The sequence below is a fragment of the Pygoscelis adeliae genome, unplaced genomic scaffold, assembly GCF_000699105.1.
Source record: "Pygoscelis adeliae isolate BGI_AS28 unplaced genomic scaffold, ASM69910v1 Scaffold264, whole genome shotgun sequence".
NCBI classification, from domain to species: Eukaryota; Metazoa; Chordata; class Aves; order Sphenisciformes; family Spheniscidae; genus Pygoscelis; species Pygoscelis adeliae.
This window is the reverse complement of record NW_008824672.1, coordinates 170,456-186,301: the sequence shown is the minus strand read 5'-3', so window position 1 is coordinate 186,301 and position 15,846 is coordinate 170,456. Positions and strand designations below refer to the sequence as shown.

General features: G+C 36.1%; 1 protein-coding gene across 1 annotated transcript in view; it reads left to right on the top strand.

The window, feature by feature from the left end:
• CUL1 (cullin 1) overlaps positions 1–15,846 on the top strand; it is a 50,593-nt gene that overhangs the window by 14,707 nt on the left and 20,040 nt on the right. The window contains exons 3-7 of the mRNA XM_009323032.1: positions 8,396–8,570; positions 9,771–9,938; positions 10,985–11,035; positions 12,089–12,179; positions 12,889–13,052. Of these exons, the coding sequence (XP_009321307.1) occupies positions 8,396–8,570; positions 9,771–9,938; positions 10,985–11,035; positions 12,089–12,179; positions 12,889–13,052 (649 nt within the window). The remainder of the gene's footprint in view (positions 1–8,395; positions 8,571–9,770; positions 9,939–10,984; positions 11,036–12,088; positions 12,180–12,888; positions 13,053–15,846) is intronic.

Here is a 15,846-nt window from a genome sequence, read left to right as displayed (position 1 = left end):
AGAGCAGTCCTTTACAGAAGTTGTGATATTTTTATTTACCACTCCCTATGTGATTATGAAGCTCAATGTACTAATGTACTTTAATTACTTTGAGGTATGTTCTTTGTGTTTGCTATTGAGAATTTACAACTTCCATATAGAAACAGAATTTGTTTAGAATGGTGCTTGCTGTGGAAGGCGAGACTTTGTTGTTGTTGTGTGGTTTGTTGTTTTGGGTTTTTTTTCCCATGTGTGAGATTCTTGAAAATGAAATCCTTTATCTGGATGCTTTTCTGTCCATTGCCCAGATAATTAAGTTATTTCTAGTAATGAAGAACCTAGTAGCTCCTGCAATAGTAACTAACATCTTGTGACAGGCTGTACTGCAAGCTAGCATAGAATTAATGCCAAGCACTGACTTCATGCAGAAAAGAGAAACAGTCAATAAGATTAACTAGATTTCTAGGAATGGTAGACCTAACAGCATTACTAATGTTGTGGGGGAAGGGCCTTATTACGCTTTTTTTCCTTTAGTGGCAATTAGTTTGGAGGCTGTTAGCAACAGGACTAGGTTGTAAAAGTCAGTGTTAGAGCAGTGATAAAGTCACTCAGGAGTCACTCCTGGAACTCAGGAGGACAACAGCAAGTTTTGGTACACTGCACCTGAGAGGGTGGTTCACTCAGAAGTAATTCTCTCTACTTGCATAGGGAAAAAGTTCAAGCTGCTGTTCTGCAACAACAAAAAAGGAACCCCATTTGTTGCAATTAGTCAAGGAGTAATGAAATTGTAGTATCAATGTATACAGAATATATCTCCGTGGCATTTAGTATATTTGGAGGAAACTGCCAGTTAGTCTGTCCGAGAGAGAACTGTGTTTGCGTGTAGCAAGTTGCGAGCTTCTGTTTTGAATTGTTAGTGGAAGACCTATTAGTTTGTTTACTAGAATTACTCTTACTCAACTTACAAGTCACTTCTCTTTATGGCCACCGCTTCTTAAACTCCATTTGGCAATGATAAAGTATTCATACATCTTGTGCTAGTTTTCTTTTTTTTTTTGGCAGAAGGCGATGCCCGTTTTTTAAACTAATCATATGGTGAGTCTGCAATTTGTTTTTCTCAGGCCTAATGGTGTGAGAGGATGAATTGGGATTTACATGCATACAGACTTAAACTCTGCAGTGGAGAGAATGAAAGGATTTTGTTACTCTTCTTGTTTTACGTATCTTAAGCAGATTCTCAGACCAGGTATTAGACTATCAGAAAACTTTACTACACTATATTAAATTAGCATAATTTTTCATAGTGGCTTACACAAAAAGTTGAATAACTTTGAGATTCTTATTTTCTTCCTCCAAGCACACATCAACTCCTCAATTTCCAGATGTGATTGGTGAATGGAAAGCTTAGTGGTGGGCTTTTATTTCATATGTGTGTACTTTTTATTTGAAATGTCAAAATGACTTTTTTTGGCATGAACTTATGCTTTCACTGTCTTGATCTACAAAACATAATCTGAAAGCATCTTTAAGGAATTTTTTTAGGCAGTGTAGTTAATTTATGCCCATAAGGAATAGAGGAACCTTTTTGTCCAGTTTTGATATTTAAAGAAAACTCAACTGGGAAAAATAAGACTTTTTAAAGATTCCAAGTACCATTAATTTATAACAAATAAGGCTTTTATCTATATTAAGATACCTTAAAATCTTTTTATTGATAAGAAGACAAGTACACAGTACTATGGAAGGTGTGGTTGTTTTACTAAAGTGCATCTGCAATGTCCAAATTGGCTTTCAAAGTCTTTCTAATGTTGTGTACATAAAAATCATACCGCTGATTTCAGCGGTTCCTATAATACATTTGAGTAGTTGTGTTTGGCATAATTATCATATAGCTCTTATGTGAAACATTGAAGTAAAATGGCTGAATTTACTATGACTTAAAATTTGCTCAAGTCTTACACCCATAAATTGGATTTTACAAATGTGTTTCTTATATTATTGTTCCATTATTAGCCACAGTAATTCTTTTCAAAAGTAATTGCCTTAAGTATTTTAAAGTAAGGTTAGGTTGTTCTGTCACATTTCATTATTTTATGAAAAATCTTCTCCTTGTTTCTGAATTTGCTTATTGTGATTCAATTTTGTTAACTTATTTTAACGAAGTGGTAGTTACCGATTATACATTGGGCCAAATGTAAGTAATCGTACATCACAAAAGGTTACTGTAATCTGTTTTATAAGCTGGGATTTTTTTTCTCAGATATTAGCAAGTGGTAAAGGAAAAGATTATGTTAAACATTAAATAATTGAGTGTAGTATGCTTACATTTTAAAAATACCAGATGACTCAGGGTAATCTGCCTGTTCATAAAATAGAATGTATAAATACGTTTAACATTTTTTTTTGCCTGTGGATAGATTCAGCACCAGTAGTACATGTTGCCCAAGCAAAACCATGAAGCCCTTCTCTTGGTATCCATTTGCCAAGGTCTTTTGTAGTTGCTTCTATTGCAATCCTTGTCCTAGTGGCTTTCACTGGAATTCCTGTATTTTAGTGGACTTTGGATCAGCAGATGTATATTAAAACTGTGAGAATCTTTTTTTTTTTTTCTGATCACATGAATCTGTTGTTACCAGGCAGCACGGTATGTTGTTTTTTTCCTGAACAGATTATTATGCTTTTTCTGTACAGAAAAGATACTGGGCTGTTAGGGCATGCACTTCTTAAACCTCAGAAACTGTTCCACTTTCTCTTGAGATTCTCTCACTCCAAGCTATCGTTTCACTTTAATGTCAAATTGGTTAAGGTCACTCTGGATACATCAAAGCAGCCTCCACTGTCTGCTGATATTAATCCTGCTTATATTCAACATGATATTTTGTAGCGTTTCTCATGTACCAGTTAGTGCTTGTGTGGAATGTGAAGATAGAAGTAAATGTATTTGTGTTCGAAGGGTATATAATACACTTTTTCTTGCATGGAAGGGTAGGTATTTTTGTATGGTTTTCTGTATGTTTATAAAAATTGCTGCTTTGGTTCGAAAGAAGTACAGAACATGTTTATATTAGTGTGATCAGTTCCTTTTTTTATGTTGTTCTCCACAATGATTGCTTGCTGTTCTACTTGCTTTTAATAGTAACCAAGAATATTCTGTACAAAACCAACTTCTGTCAATGCAAAGAACTTTAAACTTCAAAGCAAGTGGTTCTTACACTTCCTGGCATAAAGACTGTACACTTCGTATATGCATTTGGCTTTGAAAATTTGTGTTTTCCTTGTAACTCAGTGCTTCTCTGTGACTCTTTTGAGTTTATGCCATGAAGAGGGAAACAAGAAGTTATCTATTAGTCTTCAGATGGCTTTTGCTAGAAGTTCCTCAGATCTCAGACTTGCAGAAACTTGTCTGAGCACGGTTATGCCTGGATTTTCATAGCAGCTGCGTGGCTGATGCTGTAATAGCTCCTTCAGTCTCTGCCTCAGTTCTTCCCTGACTAAAAAGGGGATGGTTTAACAGTGGTATCTGATCTAAAGACTTAAATGTGTAATTGATCTTAGGATAAAAGTGTATTGAAACACAAATGGAGAATGTGTGGGGTTGGGGGCAGGGTCTTTATTTTTTTGTTTGTTTTCTTTGAACTGCTTTGTGGGTTACCTGTAACCCTTCCTTACTGGATGACAAACTCAAGGTACTTAAAATAGGCTTTTGCTGATACCTCCCTGAAAAGAATGAAGGTTTCTGGGTTTTTTTGTTTTACTGCTGCTCCTCACAAAGCTGAAGTGGGTGTTTAAAACACGTGTTATAGAAAGTGATTGATTTTTGGCAACCTCATCATTTCAAAAACTTGTGCAAAATTCCTTCATCTGTTTGACTCATGAAATGTTAAAATCACATAGGCATGTCCACTTCTCTTAGCAGCTTTACTTATGCATGAGGTGGTTTTGTGAGGTTCGCACAGCCTAATCTTCTGGACACACAGGAGATGAAATGGCTTTAATAATTTTGAAGAAAATACATAAAGTTGTTCTCTAGTAAATATAGTAAGCTGTGTTGCTTGTATTAGAAGTGATTTTACAGGAATACAGAACTTCCATAATCTTTCCTAGCAATTTTCTGATCAATATTTCCAGTAACTTTCTATATGTTGTTCTTGTATGCCTTTGGTGTAATATAGGAAAATAAAAATTTTTGACAAAAGTGGAACTAATTTCAACTTGTTCCTGTAAGCTAGCTGTTGAGGTGACAGAGCACTCAGCATAGAGTTAATTACTGCTTTAGATCTGTGAAATAGTGAATTTATGACTAAAATTGATCTTTATAATAAAGAGACTGGAAGTAATGAGAGAAATTCTGGTTAGAGAGTTGTTCAGCTTTTGTTGTTGCAGTTGCATGCTTCCTCCTTTTCAGAAACTTTGTTGTTGTTTTTCTCTGCCCTATAGTTTTGTGCTACGTTGTATTAATTTTGCTTCCCTTTCAGTTCCTTTTAATTTTACATATCTGTTCCTCAAGCAGACTTACTCCAGTTCTGTTTATTTTTCATAGCAAAACGGAAAAACTGTGGGGACCCAGTTGTGCTGCTGAAAGGGGAATCCATTATTACCTCAGCAGAACTGTTTTCTTTATAAAAAATTTAAGATTAGGGACTCATGCGAAACTGAGTAATTTGCACCCATCAGTGTAAAATCTGAGTGTTTTCCTGTTGTGTGTTGAATTATAAAAATGATACTTGTCTCACATAATTTCTGTTTGCACTTACTCCCGGAGGAAAAAAATGCTGTATGGAGTGTTTTGGTACTTGCTGGGGCAGAGGGTAGATTAGAGGTGACTGTGGCACGCTCAACCTTGTGTTTTGATGGTGTACTTGCTCAAAAAGTATGTGCGCTACTACTGAAAGAGTCTGTTTCACTTCCTCTGTGTGGACACAGAAGTTCAGATCTGCTCAGCAAAGGATCTGGGAAGAGGGACAACAGTTAGTTGACAACAGCGGCAGTCACTTCCCTGGTCCAAATCACTGGTTGCCTGCATGAACTCCTGTGCTACTGGAAAAGCAGGTGGCAAGTAAGCCCTCCAGGTGGGTTGTGCGTCAGGATCATTTCCTTCAGTGGAAATGATCTCCTACAAGACCATAAATTCATTACGGCGTAGCAGCGTGGGAATGTTTTTTTTCCTTTGCACTGCCCAGCTTTAGAAACTAAGTCAAGGTTGTCAAAAGCAGTGTAAATTATATTGAAGACAAAGGTGGTAAAATTAATTTGTCTTTGGCTGCTTCTTGTATCCCATCTTGAAGAGTTTCAGAGAAGAATAAAGTTCTGAAAAAGATTTTTCATCTTAAACAGCACACTGCTGAATCAATTTATAAACTTCCTTGCAGTCTTCTACCTCAAATTTTAATTTAGATAAGTAAATGTAATTTCTTCTTGACTGTAAGGAAGGTGTGGAAGTTAGAGGAGATTCATCTCGATCTGTTCCTCCTGTAGATGGTTTGTCTGTTTGCTGGGCCAAATCTGAAGTTCAGCAGCCAGAAGCTTGGGGAGCAGTTCAGCTTTACTGCGGTACAAACTATTCTATTGATGAATTTAACTTCTCTGCTTATTGTAGTATGCGAATTGCTATGCAGAATTGTGCAAACACCCACAGAAATGTTTCCTAATAGCTGTTTGGATATGTATATGGCTTCCAGTGTACGAAGCAGTTGAGGGGATTAGTTTGCAACCAAGAATTCTTTTCATAGCGTTCCCCTTGTGATTCTCAGATGGGCTGTCATGTACTTCGTTGTAAGCAGTGCAAGTCTGATTTTGTTTTGAATATGTCAGTCTTTCTGTCAGTGGTTGGCTTTAGCAGATGGGGACACAGATTGTAAACAAAGTGTGAGAGAGCATTCTTTTATGTATAATATGTCAAAGAGTTATTTACACTTGCAGACTGCCTTCTGCACAGGGCAAACTAACTTCAGTTTGACTTGCATAGAACAACTAAACTAGAGCATTTCAAAAGTGCTGTCTTGGACACTTTGGCTAGCAAGTCTCAAGCCAGAATAACAAGTAAAGAGGAGCATTACTGGTGTATTTTTACTCCAGCTCTGAGGTGATTACTGTTAGGCATGGACAAAAGGTCTCAGTCTTTCTCAATGTTTACTTTACAAGGAATCCTGGTTTTAATAGTAGAATGTATGTGGTTAGAAAAAGGCTTATGTCTTCTAACCTTTGTCTTTTATTTTTCTGAAGGCTGTTGTGATTATTCTTGGAGAAGAACAGAAAGAATATTTTCATCAGGCAGTATTCACAAAACTGCAAGAATTACCCGTTGTCTGGACAATCCTTATATTTTTAAGCTTGCTCAAAGCCACTTGGGATAGGATAGTTAGGGGAAGAAGGAGGCAAGACTGCCAACTGGGTATTTATGAATCAGCCCTAAATTCCTTGTATCATGATGGAGAGACTTTCCATACACAATTCAGAGGACCTTATATTATCTATGTTGAAGTTAAACTGTAAGGTAAGCCCTGCTTTTCTTGTTTGTGACAAGAAAGTAAGTTTTGTATCTAGAGAAAAATTGTTATGCTGTGTGGCCTTCCTCCCTTGAACAGGGAATTCTGAAATCGAAGCATAGATGGTAAAAGTAGCAACAGTGCCAGGAAAGTTGAACAAACAAATGACTAGGAGCTGGAAGAAATCATTAATGTCCAGGAAATAAGTGGCTGATAGAGATAAGAGGCTGATAAAAGTTCAGTTGCTAAGCACAAATGAAGGTTTTATGTTATTGGTTGATGTCATGGGAAATCTAATTATTTGGCACCTGGATGAGGTAACAGGTAAGAAATAAATGTATGCTGTATGTTTTCAAAAAGGGTTACTCTTAGGCAAAGAGCCTAAGAGCCTTACTTTTTTGGACAGAATGTGATGACTTTCTGAACAAGTACATGAGTATAGACTGTGAGCAGACTTTCCTTTCAGTTTGACACAAAGACCGTGAGCCTCATTCCTAGTGGCTTGCAGGATACTTTGATCCTTAAACCCAGTTTAAGGATATGATTTGTCTGTGAAGCTTTTTTTTTTTAAAGTAATTACAAGGGAGTTAACTGGGTATTTTAAGAGATCTTTCTGCTTAAGCTTTACTGTTTAAATACTAGAAGCAAGTCTGTTCATAATGACTGTAATGCATCATATATTTGGGGTTTATATATTATAGTATCCTTGGTATTTAATTGTGCTGATGTCTTCTGTTATATTGTGCTGGGCTTTCTGAAGGAAAAGATAAAACGCAAATCTCAGCAACGTATTAATTTCCAAATATATGGCATACTGTGGAGGAAGCCTGTCTGGTGGTTAAAGCTTGGCCCATTAGTTAAAACACAAGTTAAACCAAATTAGACCTTCTGGATTGCTTAATGCCGTGTTCTCTAACAAGGGATGTGACTCAAAAGCTTGCCCTAGGACTGTCAGTAGAAGCGTGAGTGCTCAGTAGCTTCGTTCCTGTTGGCTAATTGTTTGCCGGGTGAGTCATTAGGGTAATTTTTATTGTCAGATCTGAGTCCTCATCAAGTTGAATTTGAGTGCTACCAAACTAGTTTATTTTCCTTGTTTGTGGAGTGCAGTTTCTTTCAGGATGCTTTCTTATTTGAAATGTTTCAAGCAGTGTGACTTTCACGTATTACTTTGGAAGAATTCTGAATATTTGAATGTTTTAGATCAGAAAACAGAATGTCTTCTTGAAATGTTATGTTAACAGATACAGCAAGTCTTGTGGGCTGTATTAGTACGAGAGGAAAAATTATTGCTACTGCATACTTAAGCGTTGGGATTATACTTGTAGCCTAAAATCGGTTTCAGTGAATCTCATCGTAAAGTTCTCTTATGGTGTGCATTTGAGTGTGTGTATCTCACTATTACCGCTTTCTAGGTTTGTTCCCTGTCTGCCAATGTTAAATGGCCAAATCTTTTATAAAGGATTGCGTTTGAAAGAAAGCAAAAATATTACCCTCTGTGTTTTCAACAACTGAATGTTGCTTGAGGCTAGCGTTGAAATTTCTTCCTGTTCAAATGAAAGCTTATGTATTTGTAGAAGGCCAATATAATACATCAAATAAATGCCATTTAAACCTTGAAAATAATCTTATCAGCAAATTCCACTGCTTTGTTTTCTTGGTGGTCTTGCTAAGTAGGTGTTAGGTAAATTTAATGTTGGTATCAGTATTTGCAGTGCACTCGGCAGTCTGACATATCTGCTACAGATAATTCTGCTGAAAATTACTTCATTCTCTTAGTTTTGGTTTGATTTTGTGGGCTAGTGCATCTTGTAATGTATTATGATTAAGTAATTTATGGTCATATAAAAACAGCTTATTGAATTAACATTGTTTTCCATTGTATTTTTAATGTCTCATGCTGGCACATACATATTCCTTAACTTTCCTGTCAGTCATGTTTATAACTACTGTACTAGTGTACACCAGTCTAATCAAGCACGGGGAGCTGGAGTACCTCCTTCTAAATCAAAAAAGGGCCAGACACCTGGAGGTGCTCAGTTTGTTGGCTTGGAATTGTACAAACGGCTAAAAGAATTTCTGAAGAACTACTTGACAAATCTCTTGAAGGTAAGATGGGACATTAGATCAATCTGCATTTGTATTAGTAATATGGGCTGGGTTGAGAAAAGCTTGTATTAACAAACCTAGAGGTGTATACAGCCACTGGAAGTAAATTGAATGATCTTGAAATTCGCTTTTGTCTCCATTAGCCGTTAGAAACTTTTGTAGGCTTTACTTCAGGCATAGATCAGTCGCTAAGTTTACCTGTTAGCTGCTTTTCCTCTTCAAGCCAAAGCGGCATTTCTGTGTTTTATAGAAGTAACATTTATATGCCATCTTAAGCTGTCCTTTATCTTGGAACAAGAATGGCTAGACTTTCTAACCAATTAAGCAGCATATTAGTAATGCTGCAAAAATGGTTGCCTGAAATGTTGAAAATGCCTGATGGTAGCCATTAATTTAATTTAATGAATAAACTACTAATAGAGCAGGATGTTGGACTGCTTTGTAAGAGAATGGTTCCTAGTTATTTTTAGAAAGGATCTATGCTTTTAACTTTTGGGATTTTAGTTTTGAGCAATAATAAAAGAATTCTTGGTGTCCTATCAAGTCTACTATGAAATTAATTTATGAAGCTGCATAAAGGTGTCTGAGGTCTTATCCAGAATGCACTCCTGTTTTTATTCCCTTCTCCATTCAAGCTCTAGTGGTCCAGTTTGGAAAGATACTTGAACTTCCATGTGTTACAACTTTATCTTTTTTTCTTCTGTAACAAAAACAAATATGATGCCATACCCATTTCCAAGAATATGGGGTTCCATTTACTACCTGACAGGGTCCTAGAGAAGACCGCATCCACACTCACTCGTTTCAGCTCCCCAAGTAGCAGCAGTGGGAGTGGGTGGTGTATTTTATGGAGATTGTCACGTTGAATGCGTTACCATTGCACTGGCATGTTTTACCCAGCACACATCAGTGTCGCTATCTGTTTCTAACATGGTGCCATCTTGCTCTCTCTCACAGGAGGGATGGGAGTGTCTTCTGGAGCTTTGTCTATGCTGTGCATTTTTTTAACCAGTGTTCTAATTTCTAAATCTCATACTGGCCTTGTGCTTTATTAATGTAGAAGTACCTGTATTAGCACTATGTTTCCTATAAATACATTGCATGGTGTAGATGTATTACACAGTCAATTTGTACACCCTCATATATCTTGGTTGTACCTTAAAATTACCCAAAAGTACTGGCAAACTTTTGTTATTTCAGGATGGTGAAGATTTAATGGATGAGAGCGTGCTGAAATTCTACACTCAACAGTGGGAAGATTATAGGTTTTCAAGCAAAGTATTGAATGGGATATGTGCCTACCTCAATCGACATTGGGTTCGTCGTGAGTGCGATGAAGGTCGTAAAGGAATATATGAAATTTATTCGGTAAGTAGCTTTTTGAAGTGAGTGACTTATCCATTCCATCTGTCATGTTTGCATTATCATCCTGCAGATCGCTCCTTGAAACTTGTATGAAGTTCATAGAAGTTTTGAAGAAGTGGACAAAGTGGAAATCTCCCCCCTTCCCGTACTCCCACCCCAGTATATCTGTAAAAATTCCCTGGGTCTAAACCTGTGAGGTGTTCAATCTGCCTTGTACGTATTGGGACTACCAGTATTAGACTGTTGAGGGTTGTCTGTTTCTGACTATTTGCTGCTTATACCGTTATCTGTGTGCATCAGCGTGACCTTGTCATTCCACTTAGACTTCAGTCATTTCAAATATAGAATGGAGAAGTAAATTGCATTTTTTTTCTCTTGACTTCAATACATCTCTACAAATTTTTTAGCATCCAAGCTGCTAAGATTCAGTCAACATTTGGTTTGTAATATAAGTTATTTTGGTACAGTTCTGAAATACTGATATGTGATCTTGATAAATTTTTTGTAATGTAAAGTAATATAAACAAGGGAAGAACATAGCAGAAGTTCTGTATCTCAGATAACTAAAGTATGGGTTTTTTTTATAAAGGATAAAGCAGGTGAAGCATTAGGAAAGTAATGTGTTATTTTACTGCTTCACTAAAATAACTTTGCATATGGTAGAAAAACAGTTGGTATCCTTACTTCCTTCCCTCTTAACTTCACTAGCCTAATGCTAAGGGACTGTGTCAGCCTGAAAATTGCCAACAAAAAAAGCTGTATGTCGTCAAAGTAACTTGCAGGGTTTTGTTAGTTTTCAGAGTTGGCAGTGGATCACTGTCAGAAAACGGGACATCTCAGGGAGAGTTAGTAATAAAGCAAATGGTAATTTTATTGTGAAACAGTCTTGTTGCATGAGAAATGTGTATGCCAAAATATAATAATTTAAAAAGTTCTGATTATTTAGCATACTACATCAGCTTTCCTTAAGAAGTTATCCTGCATGTATATGTGTATATATATAAATATTTTCTTTATTCCATCTTTCATCTGCCTTCCTTTGCTTCTAGCTTGCCTTGGTGACCTGGAGAGACTGCTTATTCAGGCCATTAAATAAGCAGGTATATATATATATAACTATAGTGTTATTTTATAGGGTTAATTTTATATATTGTCAGTAACTGTTTCAAGGAGAATTTGGAGGATGGAGTGGGGGCAGACCCAGAAAATAAAAGACCCTTCTGCTTCTCTTTTGTGATGTTAAAAAGATAAATATTTGGGGGGAATGGGCCTTTCTCTGTTTGTGTGGTTGAACCTTGATACCAAGACTGTTCTGTTATCTCTTTGCTGAGAGGACCCTTGCCTTTTGTAAAAAAAAAAAAAAAAAAAAAAAAAAAATTAAAAAAAAAAAAAATTAAGGGCACTTGTCTTAAACGAAGTAACAACTTCAGCTGTTTCCAAGCCAGGCAGGAGTACAGGCTGATGGTCATGTCTTAAGGTTTGAGAGTCAAGATTGTGTGAGAACAGATAGTGACAGGCCTGGGATTTTGGTGTCTTCTAATGTTACTATGAATCTTTAAATTTGCACTGATCCCTGGGAGATTCAGGTCAACCAAATATTTTTAATTAGTGAATCAGCACCACAGAAAACAAGACATTCCATCACAATGAAATATTATATTTATGTATGTTGATTTCACCCTTATTTACCAGTACTTCATGATGAACAGACTATTATGAAAATGTTCACTAGATTTCAGTTTAGAGGAACAGTAGTTGCAACACATTATTTATCAGCATAAGCCAGTAGCTTTCTTTGTGTAAAATACAGGTGGTTAGTTCAGCTTTTACTGCAAAGTTTTCTTATATTTCAGGTATAAAACAAAGAGAAGTTTGGTTTAGAAGATGCTTTTTGAAATTTAAAAAAAAAAAACAAAAAAACCAAACCAAGCACTTTCATACCCTTTTACAGCTCACCACTAATCGGACTGTAATTACAGTGTAGAACTTAAAGGTGTAGCATACTCTGTGATGTCTGTAGGAATTTTGTATGTTCAGGTGTCCTTAAATTTTGTTCTCAAGGGGCTTGACTTGTCTTGAATATAGGAATACACTCCTGATTAAATACTGTGCTTTCTCTGTGCTTGACTTACATTTAATCCCTGTTTTCTAAGGTAACAAATGCTGTGTTGAAATTGATTGAAAAGGAAAGAAATGGTGAAACTATCAATACAAGGCTGATCAGTGGAGTTGTACAATCTTATGGTAAATGAGATTTCTTTAAGGTTTTATTACTCTCTTAAAAATAAATAAATATATATCCCCTATCAGAGCCCAGAAGTAGCATCCCACCTCCTTGGATGTCCAGTAAAGATTTTTACAGTAAAATAAATGCAGTTATATATTGTTTAACTTCATGTTTGTAGAGACACTTGATGCAATTACAGTTGATTATACCATATTTGTAAAGCTTGAAAGTGCAACTGATAGACAAGAGAGTTCATTGTTTACAAATCAGTTATGTAGGAGCTAAATCTGGATTGGGGGAAGCATAGTAGTTTACAAAGTGGAGTGGGATTGTTTTTTTTCCAGTTTGCATGAAACTGAGTGTTTTGTCATGCAGATTAATGACCAGTTTCATTAATAAAAATCATATATGCATATAATTTGGAACTCTAAGAGGAAAAAATGGAAGGGGAATTTGAACTAGCTTTTGAGATAGTGAAGTTTTCTAAACCCTATCATCCATTTTGTAATGTATCAAAAAGTGCAGTTTACATGAGTAATGTCTTGTGCTGCTTATTTTTTAAATGCAAAATAAATGTATACTTCTAAAAGTTTTAAAAAGTTGTGCTGATACTGTCCCAATTGATTACTTTCATGTAAGTTAGAAAGGAGGGACCTGTTTATTTGCAAGAGACTACTTCATAAAAGACGATTTTGTCATTACTTGCTCTTTTTTTCTTTTTTGTAGTGGAGCTGGGGCTGAATGAAGATGATGCATTTGCAAAAGGACCTACACTAACTGTCTATAAAGAATCCTTTGAGTCTCAGTTTCTTGCTGACACAGAGAGATTTTATACACGAGAAAGTACTGAATTCTTGCAACAGAACCCAGTCACAGAATACATGAAGAAGGTAAGTTATTAAATGAGCTTTGTGATTATTTTCTGGATACAGATATTTTTTAGAGGTAAAGTAATACAAATTCTTGGCTTTTGTTATCAGTTTCTTAAAATGCTGATTATTTTACAGAAACAATTAGCTCTTTTTCCCTGTGGTGATTTGCTTTTATGTTTATCTGGTCTGAAGTTTGTCTCCTTAGTGTATTTCAGTAAGTACAATGAAAGTTCGAAGCTTTCTTAATGGGCAAAATGGAAGAGAATGTTAAAATAAATTGAGATTCTGTTAGACTTCAAGACACCAAAATAGTCATTCTGCTTTAGACCTACAAGTTTACTGTTCCTATACAAGGAACTGTGTGTTGGCACATTTATTAAAATCTCTTCCTGAGCGAGCTCACCAAGGTAGTAGATAAACAATTAGCTTTAATTCTCTCAGAATATTTTGATGTCATGAACTCTACACAATACTTCTGATCAACAGAGGCCAGATTTAGATTCTTAGATAGCCTCTGGTTTGGGGGATCCCAGAAACGGCAATTAAGGGCAAGCTGGATAAACATTGACTATTTCTAGCCTGGTTATTGGGTCAGTCTTACTGAATGTGAAATAGATAGGTCATCTTCCATCTTGGACAGGTGCTGCTTTATATATTTTTCTCGGCATGTTTCCTCACTTCCTGAATTGCTGCTTGATTTTTCCCTTTCAGTTTAATTTAAAAAAAGAGAGCTTTTTGAGTATGTAATATACAGATACACATCCCTCCCTGCAGTGTCTTTGTGTTTCTTTTGTGTAACTCTTGCCACAGAACACTCCTGTCGGAGTCTTGGCATTAAAGTCAATGTTTTACCCCTAAAAAAAGGGGGAAGTCCTAGAAATAATACAGTAAAACGAATCCTGCTTTTAGTGCATTGGGATAGTTGCCCAGTAGTTCCCAGACCTACTTATGTTTACTTTTCTGTTGTTGTTGAATTAATGATTTCTGCTACTTCCCTTTCAATTCTTGTCTTTATTTTCATCCTAAAATACATAAAAACAGAGTATGGGAATTTCAGTCATTCATAACCTGAATGACTGGCTCATCCAGGCTTCCTTGGTATGGGACAGTAAAAAGCTGTCTGAAAGTCATTGCTATTTCAAGAACTAGAGATTAGTCGCAAGTAGAAAGAACTTATCAGACCTCAACAATCTTCAAAACTTCAAAAATCCACAAAAGAGCAACTCGCTTTGCTCGAAGCTGGTGTCGAAGCTGAAAACACATACAAAGCTAGCAGAAGGCAGGGGAAATCTTCAGCAAGAAAGTGTGTAGCCTTAAGTCTCTGCTCAAATTCATATACTAGAGATGTATACAAGCTATTTGGGCTGTTTGGCATCTCCTTACAGATAATGTGCATACATTGAAATCAAACTGAACAAGAAACTGTTTTCATTACTCATTTCCTGGGATTTAACTGATGAAACTGAAAAAGATGTATATTAGCCTCTACAGTAAATATGATCAGAGCTTGCACAATGATACAAACTAAGGGATGTGACCTAACGGAAAGGGGAAACGTGAATTGAAGCTAGAAGCTAGTTCTCTGGAACAAATTGTCTGATCTCTCTAGTCTGCATGCTCTGCTGGAGAGATCAAGAGAGGTCGTGCAAGTTTTCAGAACTATTAATTTAAAATTCAGATAGGTTTGTCCTTCAGTTTTATCTTACTTCATTATGCATAAGGAATGCTTAATATTTTTTTACTTAAACATGACAAGGCAGTTTTGTAAACTTCTTAATTATTTTTTTCGGTTTGGGTATTGTAATCTTGCATGCCACTTAAATGCCTGGAACAGAGTAGTACTCCCCATAATTATTACTCAGGTATTGCTAGAATTAGGGTTCTTTCCTGTTATGAAACACCTTAAATGAGACTGATGTGAAAAGCTGCAAGTTGTCCAGCAGTCACACAGCATACTAGTGGTAAGAAGATCTTAAAAGTAATCTGTTGGAAGTGTGAACTATGAACAAAGATATCTGCTATTAGTACACTTACTTCACTTTCTCACTGAAGCACTGTGCATTGAGTTCTAATTGGGGATAAATAGCACTGCAAAATAAAAACAAAAGGAAACCTGTTGGAGTACCTTAGTGCACACCAGCATAACATCAGTGTTACCATGATACAGTAGAGTTCTGGTTGTTTCTTGTAGAAATCTTAATTAGAATTAGGATATGAGTATGTAGTTATAGAGGCAGACTTACTGAGTTTAGAAGGATTGTGAATTTTTCTTCTCAGGCCAGAACTCATGAGTAAAGCTGGCATGGCCTGATGTGCTGTAGTAAGGTCAGTATATCTCAAGACTGTTCCTTGAAATAGTCTCAGACTGAACTTTTGATCTTTATAGTTAAAACAGCCAAAGATACTGTTGTGTGAACTAATTATTTTTCCCTTGTTTCTGAAATGTGACTTTAAAAAGAAAACAGAATTATAAGAACACAAAAAGTGAGAGAGTATAAGCAAATTTGAAGTCAGAGTGAATGTTTATTTTCATAAAGGAGCTCAAAGTGAGAGTTGACTGTTAACTGTAAAAGTGAAGGCCTAAGGATATTTTAAGAAGCAGCATTAGAAGTGGCAGAATTTCCTGAACTTCAGAAATACAGAACTGGTTAAACGTAAGATAAGTAGTCCTACTAGTCTGATTCCAGTTTCCAGTGTTCATCAGAAAGATTTGCTGCTATTTGCTGTCATTAAGGAAGTCAATTGTTACTCCTTACTGGTAAGAAACTGGCAAGTACTCTGAAGCATGAACTTATATCCCTTCCCAAACTAT